Genomic DNA, 21,178 nt, shown 5'->3' with positions numbered 1-21,178 from the left:
AAGCTATCATTCAGAATTGAAGGTCAGATAAAGAGCTTCACAGATAAGAAAAAGCTAAAGGAGTTCATCACCACCAAACCAGTATTATAGGAAATGCTGAGAGGTATCCTTTAAGAAGAGGAAGATGAAGAAAAAGGTAAAGATACAAATTATGAACAACAAATACACATCTATCAACAAGTGAATCTGAAAATCAAGTGAATAATCTGATGAACAGAATGAACTGGTTATTATAATAGAATCAGGGGCATAGAAAGGGAATGGACTGACTATTCTCGACGGCGGGGGAAAGTTATGTGGGGGGTGTGGGAAGAGATTGGACAATAGTCGTGCACCTATGGATGAGGACAGTGGGTGGGGCTGAGGGCGGAGGGTGGGGTGGGAACTGGGTGGAGGGGAGTTATGGGGGGAAAAAAGAGGAACCAATGTAATAATCTGAACAATAAAGATTTAATTTAAAAAAAATTAAAAGTGGAACTCCCATTTGACCCAGTAATCCCACTTCTAAGAATATAGCCCAAGAAATCAGAAACACCAATCAGAAAGGATATATGCACCCCTATGTTCGTAGCAGCACAATTTACAATAGCTAAGATTTAGAAACAGCCTAAGTGCCCATCAGCAGATGAGTAGATTTAAAAAATATGGTACATCTATACAATGGAATACTACGCTGCTGTAAAAAAGAAGGAATTCTTGCCATTTGTAACAGCATGGATGGATCTGGAGAGCATTATAATAAGCCAGTCGGAGAAAGATAAATATCACATGAACAACATAAACTGATGAACCAAAATAGAGCCAGAGAAAACAAAATATTTTAGAATGTAATAGAAGTAATCCTGTTATTTGCAGATTTTTAATATTTCCTACAACTTTTTGTGATATACTATCTTAGTACTGTTTTGTGATATTATTATATTTAAAATTTTTTTGAAATATTAATTTTTATTGCAGGTGATATTGTATTTCAAATTGTTTTCTTGAAATGTTAATGTTTATTGCATATAACATTTAAAATTATTTTTCTTGGAACATTAATGTATATTGCACTTAAAATTATATTTAAAATCATTTTTCTTGAAAATAAAAAAAGAAAAATAAATAAAATTCCTAATTTGAAGACAAAAATAAAAAGATATTTGTGAAGTAATAGTAGAAAATTGAACACAGTCTGGGTATTAATATTTTAAAATTATTAATTTTAATAGATGTGACAGTGGTATTATTGTGTTTTTAAAAGCTCTTATCTGTTAGCAATACATATTGAAAAGTAGATATTAGTGAATTAATATGATGACTAGGTTTGCAAACCTACTTTAAAATACTCCAGGAAAATAAAAAGGTAGTAGAGTGTGTGTTTGTGTGTGGGGGAGACAGATGAAAAAATAATGGAAAAATGCTGATAATTGTTGAAATGATGGGAGGTTCATTACACTACTCTCTCAACTTTTGTATGTGTTTTGAACTTTCCAAAATAAAAAGGGATTTGTTATTGTTCTTTGTTTTTGAAATGCAGAGTATGCTCCAGAAGGCTCACTCTGCATTCTCTAAGGAGCTCTAGGTCAGCAAGACTTGGTCTGCTAGAGTTAAATTTGATGGCTCAGACCTCCTCTGATGCTCTGTCCTGAACCCTTGCCCTTGGTTCTTATTCACAATTCTGAGTCTGCTGTCTGCTTCACTCACCTCCTGAGACAAGGAGCAACCCACCTTTGCCTTCTGACTGGCTCTAGCATTTTGGGTGTTTAGTTGTCAAGTGCAAAACGTGTCCTAGTCCTAGAAGCTCTTAATAAGTTTCATCAAAGCCAGGGATTTGTTGAGAGCAATCAAGAATCCAGTGACCAGTGTGATATGCAGGGTTCAAGTTGAGCTTATTGTAATGATCCCACAAGTTCCTCCTTGATCCATCCCATCTTTGTAAAATAGGAGCCTTTTTATAAAAATGATACATTCTTTACCCAGTATTATAAAAGATATCCTTTAACCATTATTTTAGAATAGTTAAAGGTTAAAAACTGAAATACTATCCCCAAACATACCACTTCACTATAGCACTCTACATATTACATAAAACATTTACCTAATTTATTATTTTATTAGTAAATTTATTATTATTTTAATAAAGTTATATTTGTTAACTTGTAAAGAAAATGTTCAAAAGGTAGCATATTTATCTGCTATATTCATTAAAATTAGAAAACAACAAATATTTTGCAAAGCAGAAAATTACTAACTCTAGGAAAAATGTTCTCACAAATCACAACCCAATGCATGTTCCCTCTGAACTATGAAAGATACTCATCCATTCCTGGGTTTGGGCACAGTTTCTGGGTCTCTGGACTACTAACTAGCCTCCTGAGGAAGAGTCTGGGGTCACTAGAATTCACGTCAGAGAGGTGGGAGGCTGTTCAGCCAGGAGGAGCCTATTTCCATAGGAAGATGCCAATCTTACCATCTGTTTTCTTATTCTCTTAAGCATTCTCTTAAGCATACTCTAACCCTATTCCTCACCTTCTTGGTTTTGATTTCTCTAAATCCTATTCTAAGGCCAGTGCAAGAAACAATATTTACACTATAGATCCTTGTCGGAGGATATAACATCAATCTATCTGCTGACCAACTCTTAGCAAGAACTTGTTTAAGAACTCTTGCATCTCTGAAGGGTTATCTGTGCAGTCCCTTCATCCTTCTAGTAGTAACCCACAATAAAAAGACATTTTACATCTTGATCAAATTATATATATATACTCTTCCACAGAAGAAACACTGGTTTTATTATCCTGTTGTATTTCTTTTTGTGTGTGTGTGTTGATCACAAATTTATTTTTTGTGTTGGCCATATGCTCATTTCACTACTTAATTGTCACAATCTGGATCGTGTTTATTCTTGGAAAGCTGCTGCTGGGAACATGCTGCCTTGGCCCTCACACAATTGCTTTTCCTGAGTTGTGCTTTGGTGTTATGTCCTCAACAATCCTAGGAAACATCTTTCTCAATTTACTACAGAGATTGTTGTTTCATTTAGTGCTGCTTGGATGAGAACTTCCTTTGAGACTTCAGGCCTACCAGGAAAAGCTTTTCTTTAGAAACAGTTGTATTTTCATTGCATGAATAATGAAAAATCTTGTAACTGACCACATTTCAGTTTTGCTTTAGCTACCAGGAAGGCACTGTAGGTTTAACTGTCTTTATTGCTGCATGTCGTTCTTCACCTTTCTGTGAATTCTGGTTTACTTGTTCGTTTTTTATTTTATTTATATTTATTTATATATCTTTGGTTAATCCTTAACTGAGGATATTTTTCCCATTGATTTTTAGAGAAAGTGGGAGGGAGGGGAAGAGGCAGAGAGAGAGAAACATGAACTGGTTGCTTACCACACATCCCGAACAGGGCTGGGGATCAAGCCTGCAACCCAGCTACTAGTACCTGCCCTTGATCAGAATTGAAACCGGGACCCTTCAGTCAGAGGACTGACGCTCTATCTACTGAGCCAAACAGGCTAGGGCTATTTATATTTTATTGTATGTATTCAATCTCAAAACCTTAGTATAAATAATTGGGAAATCAACCAGTCAGCCTTTAGTTATCCCACTCCCCGAGGCTGTTCATACTGATGACTGATCCATCCATGCATAGTGAATGTTATTTCTGCTTTGACACACTTCTGCAAGTTGACACTAACAGAGTGTAAGAAAACCCATTTGAGGAAAAAGTGTTAATGCAAGCAAAAGCTTCTTAGGAATCCAAGAAGATAAAGCCAAATATTTTAACTGTGTGGCCAAGCCACTTGTGCCTCAAGTGATAGAGGCCTCAGTGGTCCTCTTAGAGATGAGTTGTAGGCACAACAGTGGCCTCCTAGAGATGTCCACACCCTGGTTCCAGAATATGACAAAAGGACTTTGCAAATCTGTTTAAATCAAAGCCCTTTAAATGTGGAGCTAGAGTATCATGGATTTTTCAGAAGAGCCCAATGTAATCACATGCATCCAGCCATGTCAGAGGGATGTGCGACCACTGAATGTCAGAGATGCAACATTGCTGGCTTCCAAGATGAGAGAAGGGGATCACAAGCCAAGGAATATGGTCAGCCTTCAGAAACTGAACAGCCTCCCCTAAAGCCTTCAGAAAGGAACACAGCCCTGCTGACACTTCAACTTTAGCCGAGTGAGACCCCGTCAGACTTCTAACCTACAGAAATGGAAAAATAATTTTTTTCTCAGTTGATCATCATAGCCAAGTTCCCTAGCCACGATCTCGTCAAGTTCTGTGTTTTATTGTCTTGTTACATCTATATTTATACCAGTTGATTTTAATCCTATCAATTTCTATTCCAAAGGTTAGGGCGTTTCTTATCTCCATCCAGGGAGTAGAGATTATGTAGCTTAAGCATGATTGTTCATAGTTAAAGTGATTAACTACCCACCTGGCACTTAGTTAAGGGGTTTTATTCCCTCCCTAACTTTAGGAAAAATCCCTACCTGGGGAAACAACCTTTCTTGAAGAGATGACCTTGGTTAAAACACATAGCGCCAAGAAGGGGAGCAAACATATTAAGAACAGTCTGCCATATACACCAGGTCCCTTGGAACATATGCTGTGCAGATGTTTCTTCCCTGCAGCAACTGTGTCAAGCAGCAAGGATGGACCGGCTTCCAGCAACCCTTCAGTCCACAGGCTGACGCCCTATCCATTGAGCCAAACCAGTTAGGGCTCAGATCTTTTTTTTTTTTTTGATTAATTAAATCTTTATTGTTCCGATTATTACAGTGGTTCCTCTTTTTTTCCCCCCATAACTCCCCTCCACCCCATTCCCACCCCACCCTCTTCCCTCACCCCCACCCACTGTCGTCATCCATAGGTGCACAACTATTGTCCAATCTCTTCCCACACCCCCCACATACCTTTCCTCCCCCCCCCCCCGAGAATAGTCAGTCCATTCCCTTTCTATGCCCCTGATTCTATTATAATAACCAGTTCATTCTGTTCATCAGATTATTCACTTGATTTTCAGATTCACTTGTTGATAGATGTGTATTTGTTGTTCATAATTTGTATCTTTACCTTTTTCTTCTTCTTCCTCTTCTTAAAGGATACCTCTCAGCATTTCCTATAATACTGGTTTGGTGGTGATGAACTCCTTTAGCTTTTTCTTATCTGTGAAGCTCTTTATCTGACCTTCAATTCTGAATGATAGCTTTGCTGGATAAAGTAATCTTGGTTGTAGGTTCTTGGCATTCATCACTTTGAATATTTCTTGCCACTCCCTTCTGGCTTGCAAAGTTTCTGTTGAGAAATCAGCTGACAGTCGTATGGGTAGTCCCTTGTAGGTAACTGACTTTCTTTCTCTTGCTGCTTTTAAGATTCTCTCTTTGTCTTCTGCTCTTGGCATTTTAATTATGATGTGTCTTGGTGTGGTCCTCTTTGGATTCCTTTTGTTTGGGGTTCTATGGGCTTCCTGGACTTGTAAGCCTATTTCTTTCACCAGGTAGGGGAAGTTTTCTGTCATTATTTCTTCAAATAGGTTTTCAATATCTTGCTCTCTCTCTTCTTCTGGCACCCCTATAATTCGGATGTTGGTACGCTTGAAGCTGTCCCGGAGGCTCCTTAAACTATCTTCGTATTTTTGGATTCTTTTTTCATTTTGCTTTTCCAGATGGGTGTTTTTTGCTTTTTCGTATTTCAAATCTTTGACTTGATTCTTGTGATCTTCTAGTCTGCTGTTGGAATTCTGTATAATATTCTTTATTTCAGTCAGTGTATGCTTAATTTCTACTTGGTCCTTTACCACAACCTCAAGGGTCTCATTAGATTTCTTGTAGGTCTCATTAAGTTTATCGGCAGTTTCTAGGAAATTCTTGAAAAACCTTAAAAGTGTGGTTTTGAACTCTATATCCAGTAGTTTGCTTCCCTCCATTTCTGTCATTTGTGTCCTTTTTCTTTGTCTTTACATTTTTTATGCTTCCCTGTTTTGATAGAGTGGTTTTCTGTGCTAAGTGTCCTCTAGGGCCCAGTGGTTCAGCCTCCCCAATTACCTGAGGAGGACACTCTTGGTGACCCCCTTGTGATCTTTGTGCACAGTCTTGTTGTAGTTAAGTCTTGATTGTTGTAGGTATCACTGGGAGGAATTGACCTCCAGGCCAATTGGCTGTGAGAATCAGCTGTGTCTGCAGTGAGAGCACTTCTGTGCTGGAGACACCCCTCTGGGGCAAGACTTGCTTCAATGGGGCTTTGGTGCTCACTGGGTCTGCCCCCTGAGTGTGTCCTTTATGGTTCCACGGAGCTGCAAACTCGATGGTCTCACTCCAACCTCTGGATACATTGGCTCCTGGATCTCTAGGGAGGTGCTAATTTAGCCTCTGCCTTAGGCTATCCAGCAAAAGCCTCTCTGCAGGGCTTGGGTGGGGCGGGTCCCACAGGATCAACAGGGCGGGGCTAGCAGTTATGGCTGCTCTCAGAGGCTGTGCTTCTCAGTGTCTTGGTAATTGCCTTAAGCCCCTCCGAGAGAAAGCTGCCCTTGAGTTCCGACCAATGCCAGACAGTATCGCTTCTCCCGTATGAGTCTGGGTCCCCAGAGACTCGCACGGAACTGGAGCTCAGAGCCTGAGATTCCCTCCTGATCAAAAACGACAACAGTGCCCTCAGCCGCCAGCCCGATTTGCATGCGCCTCTGTACCTTAGTATTTTATTTCTGCACTGCGCCTCCTCTGAGTCTTAGTATGCTTTTCTCTTTCCTTCTAGTTGTAGAATTTCCACTCAGCCAGCCTTCCTGTGGTTCTAGATAATGTCAGTTCCATCGTTCAGTTGTATTTTTGAAGTGGTTGTTCGAGGCAGCAAACTCCAGTGTTTACCTATGCCGCCATCTTGGTTTCTCCAGCCAAAAACTGAAGGGAATGCAAATGTCTACAACAGATTAATGGATAGACATACAATGACATATTCATTAATTTTTTTAATATATTTTTTATTAATTTCAGAGAGGAAGGGAGAGAGAGATAGAAACATCAATGATGAGAGAATCATCGATCAGCTGCATCCTGCATGCCCCCCACCAGGGATTGAGCCAGCAACCTGGGCATGTGCCCTGACCAGGAATCCAACTGTAACCTCCTGTTCATAGGTCGATGTTCAACCACTGAGCCATGCCAGCCGGTCCTCATTAATTTTTTTAAAAAAGTATGAACTACTTATACACAAGCAATCTAGATGAATCTCAAAATAATTATGCTAAGTGAAAGGCCCAGATGAGAGTAAATACTGTTTGGTCCTATTATATAAAACTCTAGAAAATACAATCTAATCAATGGTGTCAGACAGCAGATCAGCATTTGCCTGGGCTAGCATAGAGTGTGGGTGTCAGGCTGACAGGAGGGACCAAGAAGCAAGAGGAAACTTTGGTGGGAGGGCCAATGATGGATAAGTTCACTATCTTGATTGTGGTGATGGTTTCATAGTTACATATATATATATAAAAACTTATCAAATTAGCCTGGCCAGCACAAGCTATGAACGGGGGGTGGGGTGGGGGGGGTCACAACGATTCCCAGTCTGGGCACATGCCCAGATTGTGTGTTCAATCCCATGTGAGGCGTGCAGGAGGCAGCCGATCAATGATTCTCTCTCATCATTGATGTTTCTATGTTTTTTCCTCTCTCTTCCTCTCTGTAATCAAATATATATATTTTAAACAACCTAGCAAATCGTACTCTTTAAAATGTAAAGTTTATTGTATGTCCGTTATATTCTAAAAACAGTTGAACTTTACACTCCAGCAGAAACAAAATTTTAGATTCCTTTTCATTATCATCTAAAAACTGTTTTACAGAGCTATCCCTTTATCTCAAAAATAAATATCCTTTAAGAAATTTTGCTCTTCTTTCTTTAATGTGAGGTCTTATACGGGTTATTACTTTTGATCTGGAAAAACCATTAAAGAAATTAAAAATATGCCAGGAAGTCTATAATGGAAAACAGACAAGGAGGAATTCTATGTTGCTTCAGTAAAGCATCATGAGTTGTGTGAAGCTCAGAGTGGAACGCCACCCTCTAGGGGTGAGGAGATGCAATGCAAAGGCACAGAATAGAAAAGGCCTTATGCTAATTGGTGATAAATATTTTCCACATCTAGATATATCCTTTCAAAAATCTTTTAAATTCTCTTCACCTTGGTTTTATGTGTTAAATTGAGGTAATGACATCTGTACTCCTTATCTGAAATAAGGCAAGCAGTCAGATGAGTAGTAACACTGATCTGAAATCATCCAGTTGCTTCATTTACATAAGAAAGAAAAACAAGTTAATTGCTACTACTGCAGCATATTTGCTTTGCCTTTGCTTCCTTAAGTATTTCACTACAGGCATGTAAGTATATTTAAAACATTAGAAGATTGATGGCCATTCTTTTTTTTTATGGCCATTCTTAATGTTATTACTTAATGGAAGCATTTCTGTCATTTTTCTTCTGTAATAGCTTTGAAAATTAAGGTAACTGCTAAGGGAATTTGTGAACACCCTTTCCTATAATTAATCTTAGATGTCAGTTTTAGAATACAGTTTTTAATTTTTAACATTTTTTCTGCAAATAAAAAGTGGATCATAGGTCAGAATATGACATACATTTGAGCTCAAACTTTTTAAAAAATCAGCAGTCATTTTTTTTTAAGCAAGTGAGAATATTTACCAAACCTGGAAAGGCATCATCAAGCACGTCATCAGTGCTTTACTTTCTAGTAGTTACATCTGGAAAGAAGGTAGTAAAGATTTGGGGCTAATAAGTATTCACCAACAGGTGTTTACTTATTTGCAAAGCTGTTAAGTGGTATTAAATTGGAGAAAAGCTGAAACATTTCTGCTTGTCTATTTTAAATGCACTCTAACTAGAATCTGGTTCATAGCATCTCTTTTTTTAAAACTTTATTAAATTAGGGTGACACTGGTTAATATAATTATATAGGTTTCAAGTGTACAATTCTATAATACATCATCTGTATATTGAACTGTGTGTTCACCACCCAAAATCAAATCTCCTTCTGTTGCTATATATTTGACTCCCTTTACCCTTTCCTACCTCCCCACCGCTCTCCTCTCCTTCCGGTAACCACCAAACTGTTGTCTGTGTTGGTTTATTGCCATGTCTTGATTCACCTATGGTACAACTCAGTTTGAGAGAATATTTGAATAAAGTATAGCTCACAGTTCCCATTTGATCTTAGCATTCATGCTTTTATGGTTGTTTCCAGGTTAATATTTTTACTTATGTTTCTCCATAGATTGAAAAATTGGGAAATCTTCTAGAGTTTAAAGAAGACCACTGCACCAGACTCATTGAAGAAAATGACAAGTATCAAAGACATTTAGGCAACTTAATAAATAAGGTACAAATTATCTTACAGAAATTTGTCCTTTAAAAACTATGCCAGTCTCTCTCTCTCTCTCTCTCTCTCTCTCTCTCTCTCTCTCTCTCTTCTAAGCAAAGCCAGAAGACAGAAATGCACAAGGCCTGCCCTAGCTGGTTTGGCTCAATAGATAGAGCGTCGGCCTGCAGACTGAAGGGTCCCAGGTTCAATTCTGGCCAAGGGCACATTGACTGGGTTGCAGGCTCGATCCCCAGTAGGGGGCGTGCAGGAGGCAGCCAATCAATGATTCTCTCTCATCATTGATGTTCCTATCTCCCTCTCCCTTCCTGTCTAAAATCAATAAAATATATTAAAAAAAAAACTATGCCAAATATTAAAATAATAGAATGTTGGAGCTAGAAAGGGTCTAAGGGATACAACATAATTATATTTATTTCCTTTTACTTTGTAATGACATTATAAAACATCCCCATTAGCCTTTTAGCTGAAAGTTAGCAAAAGAACATTGTGTGTATCTACCCTTCTGCTGTCAGCAACTTCAGTTCTTAATATTGCTATTTAATTTTGAGGGCAAATTTTAAATCTTGCCAAATCAGTGTTCTAGTTTGACTTTTAGAAACTGCATTAACATATGGAAGTAATGTGCTCATCCATAGAAGAGTGGATAAAAAAGTGTTCATCAATAGAAGAGTGGATAAAAAAAAAAAGGCTGTGGTACAAATGTAAAATGGAATATTACTCAGCAATTAAAAAAGAATAACATTAATGCAAGAAATGCTAAAGGGTCTGCTGTAAATAGAAAAAACAGGAAACAAAGAAGGAATGCAGCGGTAAAGAACAAAAATGGCGACTAACAAGTTTCTATCAATAATAACTTTAAATGTAAATGGATTAAATTCCCCAGTCAAAAGGCATAGGGTAAATGTGTGGATAAGAAAACATGACCCATATATCTGCTATCTACAGGAAACCCACCTCAGAAAAAAAGACGCACACAGACTGATGGTGAAGGGATGGAAAAAGGTTTTTCTTGCCAATGGAAGTAAAAAAAAAAAAAGCCGGGGTAGCAATACTTATATCTGACAAATTAGATCTCAAAGTGAAGGACATAAAAAGAGATCAAGAAGGCCACTTCATAATACTAAAGGGAGCAGTCCAACAAGAAGAAATAACTCTGGTAAATATATATGCACCCAATATAGGAACACCCAAATACGTAAGAAATCTTCTGGAGGAGATCAAGGGAGAGATTGACAGCAATACAGTCATGGTAGGGGACCTTAACACCCCACTATCGCCACTGGACAAATCCTCTAAACAGAAACTCAGCAAAGAAACATCAATCCTAAATGACTCACTAGATCAGATGGAATTAATTGACATCTTCAGAACATTCACCCCAAAGCCACAGAATATACATTCTCCTCAGGTGCACATTTGTCATCTTCAAAGATAGACCATATATTGGGTCACAGACAAAGTCTCTTCAAATTCAAGAAAATTGAAATCATATCAAGCATCTTCTCAGAGCACAAAGGCATAAAACTGGAAATCAACTACAACAAAAACAATCCAAAAAAATCAAACACATGGAGACTAAATAGCATGCTATTAAACAACGACTGGGTTACCAGTGAGATCAAAGAAGAAATAAAAAACATCATGGCAACAAATGACAATGAAAACACAACAATTCAAAACCTATGGGACACAGCAAAAGCAGTCTTGAGAGGGAAGTTCATAGCTCTACAAGCCTACTGCAAGAAACAAGAAACAATGAGAATAAATGACCTAACTCTACAACTCGAAGAGTTAGAAAGAGAGCAACAAAAAAGGCCCACTGTAAGCAGAAGGAAGGAAATAACAAAGATCAGAGCGGAGATAAACGACATAGAGACCGAAAAAACAATACAAAGATCAACAAAACCAAGAGCTGATTCTTTGAAAGGATAAACAAGATTGATACACCTCTAGCCAGGCTCACCAAGAAACAAAGAGAGAGGACCCAAATAAACAAAATCAGAAATGAAAGAGGAGAAATAACAACAGACCCCACAGAAATACAAAGGATTGTTAGAAAATACTATGGACAACTCTACTCCAACACACTAGACAACCTGGAGGAAATGGACATATTCCTAGAAAAATACAACATTCCAAAACTTAACCAGGAAGAATCTAAAAATCTCAATAGGCCAATAATTATGGAGGAAATTGAAGCAGTAATCAAAAAGCTTCCAGCAAACAAAAGCCTGGGACCAGATGGCTTCACAGGGGAGTTTTACCAAACATTCAAGGAAGACCTAAAACCTATCCTCCTCAGACTATGTCAAAAGATCCAAGAGGAAGGAACACTTCCAAGCTCATTCTATGAAGCCAACATCACCCTAATCCCAAAACCAGATAAAGACAATACAATGAAAGAGAATTATAGGCCAATATCCCTCATGAACATAGATACCAAAATCCTCAACAAAATCCTAGCAAATCGGATCCAGCAGTACATCAAAAAGATCATACACCATGACCAAGTAGGATTTATCCCAGGGACGCAAGGATGGTACAATATCCGCAAATCAATAAACGTGATACATCACATAAACAAATTGAGAGAAAAAAACCACATAGTCATATCAATTGATGCGGAAAAAGCATTTGACAAAATCCAACACCCTTTCTTGATAAAAACTCTCAGCAAGATAGGAACTGAGGGATCATACCTCAACATAATAAAAGCCATATATGACAAACCCACAGCCAACATCATACTCAATGGGCAAAAACTAAAAACAATCCCCCTAAAAACAGGAACAAGACAGGGATGCCCCCTCTCACCACTCCTGTTCAACATAGTACTGGAAGTACTAGCCGTTGCGATCAGACACGAAGAAGAAATAAAAGGCATCCAGATTGGAAAAGAAGAAGTAAAACTGTCCTTATTTGCAAATGACATGATACTGTACATACAGAACCCTAAAGACTCCATCAAAAAATTATTAGACTTAATAAATGAATTTGGCAATGGAGCAGGATACAAAATTAATGCTAAGAAATCCATGGCATTTCTTTACACCAATAGTGAACTTACAGAAAGTGAAACTACAGAAGCAATCCCATTTACCATTGCACCAAAAAAATTAAAATACCTAGGAATAAACTTAACTAAAGAGGTAAAATACTTATATGTTGAAAACTACAGGACACTGAAAAAAGAGATAGAGGAAGACATAGACAGATGGAAGAATATACCGTGTTCATGGATTGGTAGAATCAACATCATCAAAATGTCCATACTACCCAAAGCAATTTATAGATTCAATGCAATCCCCATTAAATTACCAATGGCATATTTCACAAATCTAGAACGAACGTTCCAAAAATTCATCTGGAATAAAAAAAGACCCTGAATAGCTGCAGCAATCCTGAGAAAGAACAAAGTAGGTGGGATCTCAATACCAGATATCAAACTGTATTACAAAGCCACTGTTCTTAAAACAGCTTGGTACTGGCGCAAGAACAAACATATAGATCAATGGAATAGAATAGAGACCCCAGAAATCGACCCAAACCACTATGCCCAATTAATATTCGACAAAGGAGGCAAGAGCATACAATGGTGTCAAGACAGTCTTTTCAATAAATGGTGTTGGGAAAATTGGACAGACACATGCAACAGGATGAAACTAGATCACCAACTCACACCATACACAAAAATAAACTCAAAATGTATAAAAGACTTAAATATAAGACGGGAAACCATAAAAATACTAGAGGAATCCACAGGCAGCGAAATCGCAAACATATGCCGAAGAAATTTCTTCTCTGATAATGCTCCTAGGGCAATGGAAACTAAAGAGAAAATAAACAAATGGGACTACATCAAAATAAAAAGCTTTTGCACAGCAAAGGAAACCATCAACAAAACAACAAGAAGACCCACTACATGGGAGAACATATTTGCCAATGATACCACCGATAAGGGTTTAATTTCCAACATTTACAGGGATCTCATGAAACTTAGCAAAAGGAAGATAAACAATCCAATAAAAAACTGGGCAATGGACCTAGATAGACACTTTTCAAAAGAGGACATACAGAAGGCCGAAAGACATATGAAAACCTGCTCAAAGTCACTAATTATACTAGAGATGCAAATCAAAATGACAATGCGGTATCATCTCACACCTGTCAGAATGGCTATCATCAACAAATCAACAAACAACAAGTGTTGGAGAGGATGTGGAGAAAAAGAAACCCTTCTGCACTGCTGGTGGGAATGCAGACTGGTGCAGCCACTGTGGAGAACAGTATGGAGCTACCTCAGAAGACTAAAAATGGAACTCCCATTTGACCCAGTGATCCCACTACTAGGAATATATCCCAAGAAACCAGAAATGCCAATCAGAAAGGATATATGCACCCCTATTTTCATAGCAGCACAATTCACCATAGCTAAGATTTGGAAACAGCCTAAGTGCCCATCAGCAGATGAGTGGATTAGAAAACTGTGGTACATATACACAATGGAATACTATGCTGCGGTAAAAAAAAAAAAAAGGAACTCTTGCCTTTTGCAATAGCATGGATGGAACTGGAGAGCATTATGCTAAGTGAAATAAGCCAGTTAGAGAAAGATAAATACCACATGATCTCACTCATTTGTGGATTATAGAGAACAACATAGACTGATGAAAAGGGACAGACCCAAAGACCTAGAAACAGCGATCAGGCTATCAATCCCCAGAAGGAAAGTAGGGGAGGATGGGTGTAAGGGGAAGAGATCAACCGAAGGACTTGTATACATGTATATAAGCCAAACCAATGGACATGGACAACAAGGGGATGGGAGCATGAGTTTGTGTTTGAGGGGGAGGTTGGGGGTTAATGGGGGGGGGATGAGGACACATTTGTAATACCTTAACTAATAATAATAAAAAAAAATAAGGTTGTAATACCTTAACAAATAAAAAAAAAAAAAAAGAATAACATTGAGAAAACCAAGATGGCAGCGGCATAGGTAAACACCTGAAATTTTTGCCTCGACAACCACTTCAAAGATACAAATAAAAGACAAAATTGACATCATCCAGAACCACAGGAAGGCTGGGTGAGTGAAAATTCTACAACTAGAAGGAAAGAGAAAAGCACACTGAGACTCAAAGGAGGTGCGGAAGTAAAATGCAGAGGTACAGAGGTGCACGTGGAAAGGGCTGGCAACTGAGGACACGGTTGTCTTTTTCAATCAGAGGGAGTCTCAAGTTCCGGACTGCTCTGAACTCCAGTTCTGGGCTAGTCTCTGGGGACCCAGACTCATACGGGGAGAAACTGGACTGTCTGGCATCGGTCAGAACTCGAGGGCAGCTTTCTCTCAGAGGTACTTGCAGCGATTACCGGAACACTGAGACGCGGGGCCTCTTAGGGCAGGGCTGAGGATAAGCCATAGCTGTATGCTCTGCCCTGTTGATTCCCTGAGACCCCGTCCCACCCAAGCTGTGCACAGAGGCTTTTACATATGAAAGGCCTGGCCCTTTGCAATCTGAAAATTACCTAACTGCAGCTGGGTCAGAGAGACCCAGAACTTCCAAAATAAGGTCCAAGGCCCCACAGCAGCTTGCATTGCTTCACAGCTGGGCCTCATCTGGGCACCTCCAAACCCCAAACAAAGAAGAGGAATCTGCAGATCTCTCCATAGCTCCTGCTGGGTAGCCTCAGGCAGAGGCTAAATTAGTACCTCCTTAGAGATCCAAGAGCCAGTGTACCCAGTGGTCAGAGTAGGACCATCCAGATTACAACTCCTCAGATCCATAAGGGACACACTCAGGGAGCAGATTCAGTGAGCACCAAAGCCACACTGAAGCAAGTCTTGCTCCAGAAGGGTGTCTCCAGCACAGAAGATCTCCCACCATAACCACAGCTGATTCTCACAGCCAATTGGCCTGGAGGTCAATTCCTCCCAGTGATACCTACAAAAATCAAGGCTTAACTACAACAAGACTGTGCACAGCCCACAAAGGGGTGCAGCAAGAGTGTCCACCTCAGGTAATTGGGGAGGCTGAGCCACTGGGCCCTATAGGACACCTAGCACAGAAAGGCACTCTATCAACACAGGGAAGCATAAAAAATGTGGAGACAAAGAAACAGGTCACAAATGACAGAAATGGAATAAAGCAGACTACTGGATATAGAGTTCAAAACCACGCTTTTAAGGTTTTTTAAGAATTTTCTAGAAACCGCCAATAAATTTAGTGAGACCCTCAAGAAACCTAGTGAGACCTTCAAGGATATGAAAAAGGGCCAACTAAAAATTAAGCATACACTGACTGAAATAAAGAATATTATACAAAGTTCCAACAGCAGACTAGAAGATCGCAAGAATCAAGTCAAAGATTTGAAATACGAAGAAGCAAAAAACACCCAACTGGAAAAACAAAATGAAAAAAGAATCCAAAAATATGAAGATAGTGTAAGGAGCCTCTGGGACAGCTTCAAGTGTACCAACATCAGAATTATGGGGGTGCCAGAAGAAGAAAGAGAGAAAAATATTGAAAACCTATTTGAAGAAATAATGACAGAAAACTTCCCCTACCTGGTGAAAGAAATAGGCTTACAAGTCCAGGAAGCCCATAGAACCCCAAACAAAAGGAATCCAAAGAGGACCACACCAAGACACATCATAATTAAAATGCCAAGAGCAGAAGACAAAGAGATTATCTTAAAAGCAGCAAGAGAAAGAAAGTCAGTTACCTACAAGGGACTACCCATACGACTGTCAGCTGATTTCTCAACAGAAACTTTGCAAGCCAGAAGGGAGTGGCAAGAAATATTCAAAGTGATGAATGCCAAGAACCTACAACCAAGATTACTTTATCCAGCAAAGCTATCATTCAGAATTGAAGGTCAGATAAAGAGCTTCACAGATAAGAAAAAGCTAAAGGAGTTCATCACCACCAAACCAGTATTATAGGAAATGCTGAGAGGTATCCTTTAAGAAGAGGAGGAAGAAGAAAAAGGTAAAGATACAAATTATGAACAACAAATACACATCTATCAACAAGTGAATCTAAAAATCAAGTGAATAAATCATCTGATGAACAGAATAAACTGGTGAATATAATAGAATAAGGGGCATAGAAAGGGGGTGGACTGACTATTCTCGGGGTGGGGGAAGGAGTGGGGGGGGGTGTGGGAAGAGACTGGACTAAAATCGTACACCTATGGATGAGGACAGTGGAGGGGGGGAGGTAAGGGCAGAGGGTCGGGTGGGAACCAGGTGGAGGGGAGCTATGGGGGGAATAAAAGAGGAACAACTGTAATAATCTGAACAATAAAGATTTAATTAATAATAAAAAATAACATTTTACCATTTGCAACAGCATGGATAAATCTAGAGGGCATTATTATAAGTGAAATAAGTTAGCCAGAGAAATACAGACACCATATGATTTTACTTATATGTGGAATCTAAAGAACAATATAAATGAAAACACAAAACAGAAACAGACTTATAGGTACAAAGAACATAATGATAGTTTCCAGAGGAGGATGTGTATTGGGAAACTGGGTAGAAAATATGAAGGAACTGAGAAATACAGATTGGCAGTTACAGAATACTCATGGGAATGTAAAGGTTAACATAGGGTATATAGTCAATAATATTGTAATAATTATGTATGGTCAGTAGGGCACTGGAAATATCAGAGGAACACTTTGTAAAATATATTATCTAACTCCTATGCCTTCCAGCTGAAACTAATATAAAATAATATTGAATGTAAAAAAAGTGACTTTTTCTTTACACAATTCTATATTTTAAAAACTTTACAATATGATCCAGCAACTCTACTCTTAGGTATATGACCAAGATAAATGAAAACATATGTCCAAACATATGTACACAAATGTTTATAGCAGCATCAATACTAATAATAGCCTCGGTGGTCATCACACCCTCATGCCGTGAGGCCCTCACGCCATCACAAGGAGGCTGCATGCGCAGTGGGCACATGTGGGCACACACAGGCGGGCAGGGCTGCATGCGTGATGAGGCGCATGCGGCTGGGTGGGGACTTGACACTGTGTGCACGGCCCCCAGGCCTCAACATGTGGAGAGCCCAGTGACGATCCATGTGGCCAGGCCTGAGGATCCTGCGTGTCCGTGCAGCATGGAAGCGGGACCCACATTCCAGCCTACCTCTCTGGGGCAATCCAAGAGGGCCTACCTTTTTGGGGCAATTGATCATGGGGATCCCACACTGTGAGAGGGCACAAGCCAGGCTGGGGGACACCACCCCGAGTGCAGGAATTTCGTGCACTGGGTCTCTAGTTATTCATAATAGCCAAAAGTGGAAATAATTTAAATGTCCATCAACTGGTGAATGAATAAAATGTGGCATCTCCATATGGTGCAATATTATCCTATCTAATAAAAGAGAAACATGCAAATTGACCATAACCCCGACACCCTTCCCATTGGCTAATCAGAAGGATATGCAAATTAACTGCCAACCAAGATGGCGGCCGGCAGCCACGCAGCTGAAGCGAACAGGAGGCTTGCTTGCTCCAGTGATGGAGGAAGCCAAGGTTCCCCGCCTGCCGCAGCCCAGCTCTGAGCTGCACTCTAAGCAACTATGTTGCAATTATAGAAGCCAAACAAACCTAGAAACCTGCTTTCAGCCAGCTTCGGCCTCAGATCTTAGAGCTACTGTGATGGCAACAGAGTTTCAATTATAGAAGCCAAACAGACCCAGAAACCTGCTTTCAGCCCTCAGAGCTGGAGCCGGCTCTCAGCTCCAGTGACAGCTATAGAAGGTAAATAAATCCCAGAATAAAAAAAAAAAGAAAAAAAGGAGAGGCCGGGACCTTAAGTTGCCCTCCAGCCTGAAAACAGCTCTCAGGCCCTCACTCAGACTGGCCAGTCACCCCAGTGGGGACCCCCACCCTGAAGGGGTGTGACCAGCTGCAAACAGCCATCAGCCCGTCACCCAGGCTGGCCAGGCACCCAAGAGGGACCCCCACCCTGATCCGGGACACTTTCAGGGCAAACCAGCCAGCCCCCACCCGTGCACCAGGCCTCTATCCTTACTACAGGCAGGGCAGGACAGCGCGAGCTGCCATCCAGGTCCCGTGTGCAGCCCTGGGCAGTGGGGCATAAGCCCCACCCCCAGCCAGCACCCCTGTGTGCCACCTGAGCCCCCAGCCAGGACCCCTGTGCTGCCTAAACCCTGCACTGCTTAGCCCCACCCCCAGCCGGGACCCTATGACTATTGGACAGCAGGAAAGTGCCGCTGGGCCCTGGGTCGCTGTGGTGATCTGGCCATCGGTACCTAGAAAAGTGCAGCCTATAGGCAGCCCCCAGCTGCTCCTGATCTGGGAGCAGGAAAGCAAGCCCGGCCTGTGGGCAGCCCCCAGCTGCACCTTCTCCCCGGTCGCCATGAGGATCCGGGAGCAGGAAAGCAAGCCTGGCCTGCGGGCAGCCCCAAGCTGGGCCTGATATGGGAGCAGGAAAACCCGGCCTACAGTCAGCCCCTAGCTGGGCCTGCTCCCCGGTCACCATGGTGATCCTGGAGCAGGCGAGCAAGCCCGGCCTGCAGGCAGCTCCAAGCTGGGCCTGCTCCCCGGTTGCCATGGAGACCTGGGAGTGGAAAGCCCGGCTTGCAAGCAGCACCCCCGTCCTTGCCAAAGCTCAGGGAGAGTACAACATGCAGTGGAGGCCAGGAGCCTGAGAGATCAACACAGAGGGGCTCCTGCTCCAAGCCTCCATAGTGTGGCTAGGGGCAGGCCCCCAGCAGACACACACACACACACACACACACACACACACACACACAGTGCCTGCTCTGAGCCTCCAATGTGGCTGGGGGCAGACCCCCAGTGGGGACACACACGCACACACACATGGCAACTGCTTTGAGCCTACGTGGCACGGCTGGGGGCAGGCTCTAGCAGACAGACACACACATACACACACACACATACACACACACATGGGATGCCAGCTCCAAGCCTCTGCTGCCAGACCGTGGCCATCAGTAGGACATCCACTGAGGGCTCCTGGACTGTGAGAGGGGCAGGCTGGGCTGAGGGAACCCCATCCCCCAGTGCACAAATTTCATGCACCGGGCCTCTAGTCTACACTAATAAAAGACAAAGATGCTAATTGATAGTACCTTCGCTACACCCTAAGCCATGCCCACCAGCCAATCAGAGCGACTATATGCAAATTAAGCCAACCAAGATGGTGGCCAGCAGTGGCCGGCAGCCATGGAGCTGGAGCAAGCAGGAGGCTTGGTTGCCCGGGCGATGGAGGAAGCCACGCTTCCCACCTGCCCCGAGCCGGCTGTGCCCTCTGCTCATGACAACAAAGTTTCAATTATAGAAGACAAATAAATCCTAGATACCTGCTTCCAGCCAGCCTCCACTAGGAGCTTGGGTGGCTGGGGGCTGTGGCCAGCCTGCAAACGGCCATCAGCCCCTCACCCAGGCTGGCCAGGCACCCCAGCAGGACCCCCCGACCCTGAAGGGGGTGTGGCCAGCCTGAAAATGGCCCTCAGCCCCTCACCCGGGCTGGCCAGGCCCCCCAGTGGGGACCCCCATACTGAAGGGGCTGTGGCCAGCCTGCAAGCAGCCATCAGCCCCTCACCCAGGCTGACCAGGCACTCCTATATAATAAAAGGGTAATATACAAATTGACCCTAAGAGTAGAATGACTGGGAATGACTGGTCACTATGACACACTGACCACCAGGGGGCAGATGCTCAATGCAGAAGCTGCCCCCTGGTGGTCAATGCGCTCCCACAGGGGGAGCTCTGCTCAACCACAGTCAGGCTGACGGCTGCCAGTACAGCGGTGGTGGTGGTGGGAGCTTCTCCCGCCTCCTCAGCAGTGCTAAGGATGTCCGACTGAAGATTAGGCCTGCTCCCCACTGGCAAGTGGACATCCCCCGAGGGCTCCCGGGCTGCCAGAGGGATGTCTGACTGCCAGCTTAGGCCCAATCCCCCAGGGAGCAGGCCTAAGCCAGCAGGTGGTCATCCCCTGAGGGGTCATAGACTGCAAGAGGGCACAGGCTGGGCTGAGGGACCCCCCGAGTGCACAAATTTTTGTGCACCGGGCCTGTAGTCCTATATAATAAAAGAGAAACATGAAAATTAGCCACCCCTCCACAAGCCACGCCCACAAGCCAATCAGAGTGACTATGCAAATTAACCCAACAAAGACCGTGGTTAATTTGCATATGTAGGTGTCAGGCACCCCAAGAGGCAATGGCACTTACGGCCACAAGCTCCCAGGACCTTTGCCAGCCCCGGAGGTGAGGCCGTAGCCACATCTGCGGGCTTCCAGGACCTTTTTCCGGTCTGGGAGGCAAGGCTGCCCATGCCTAGCCACGCCCACAGGCTCCTGGGACCTTGCCAGCAGAGAGCGGAAGGTTTGGAGTACTTGGCAGAGCAGGAGACTGCTGGACATAGAGCAGAGTGAGAGACAGGGCAGCTTGGAGGGCGTGGCTCCCTCTGTCACCCCAGCTTCCTCATCACAGCTGTGAAAACTGATAGCAGGGAGGAGGAAGTCCCACCCCCACAGAATCAGCCAGAATCAGCCATTGGTCAGACAGCTCTCAGCAGCCTGATAGCCAGGACTCTCATTCACCTGCATCTCAGACCGTGACAGTAGAGAGGTGGGTGGGACTATGTCTAAAGAACAACTGTTGATACAATGTAGCTCTGCAGCCGAAAGATGCCGGCGTTATCGACAGAAAATGTCTGCAGAGCAGCATGCGTCTGATCTTGAAAGAAGGCAGCACCTGCGACAGGATGCATCTGACCACCAGCT

The 21,178-nt window shown here is 42.3% G+C and overlaps 1 protein-coding gene across 1 annotated transcript in view; it reads left to right on the top strand.

Moving 5' to 3' along the window:
* Nucleotides 1-21,178, top strand: part of CAGE1 (cancer antigen 1) — a 77,432-nt gene that overhangs the window by 34,077 nt on the left and 22,177 nt on the right. The window contains exon 8 of the mRNA XM_081088269.1: nt 9,268-9,372. Within this exon, the coding sequence (XP_080944395.1) occupies nt 9,268-9,372 (105 nt within the window). The remainder of the gene's footprint in view (nt 1-9,267; nt 9,373-21,178) is intronic.

This window comes from Myotis nattereri (assembly GCF_964212035.1).
Source record: "Myotis nattereri genome assembly, chromosome: 3".
NCBI lineage: Eukaryota > Metazoa > Chordata > Mammalia > Chiroptera > Vespertilionidae > Myotis > Myotis nattereri.
This window is presented reverse-complemented; position numbering and strand designations above follow the sequence as displayed.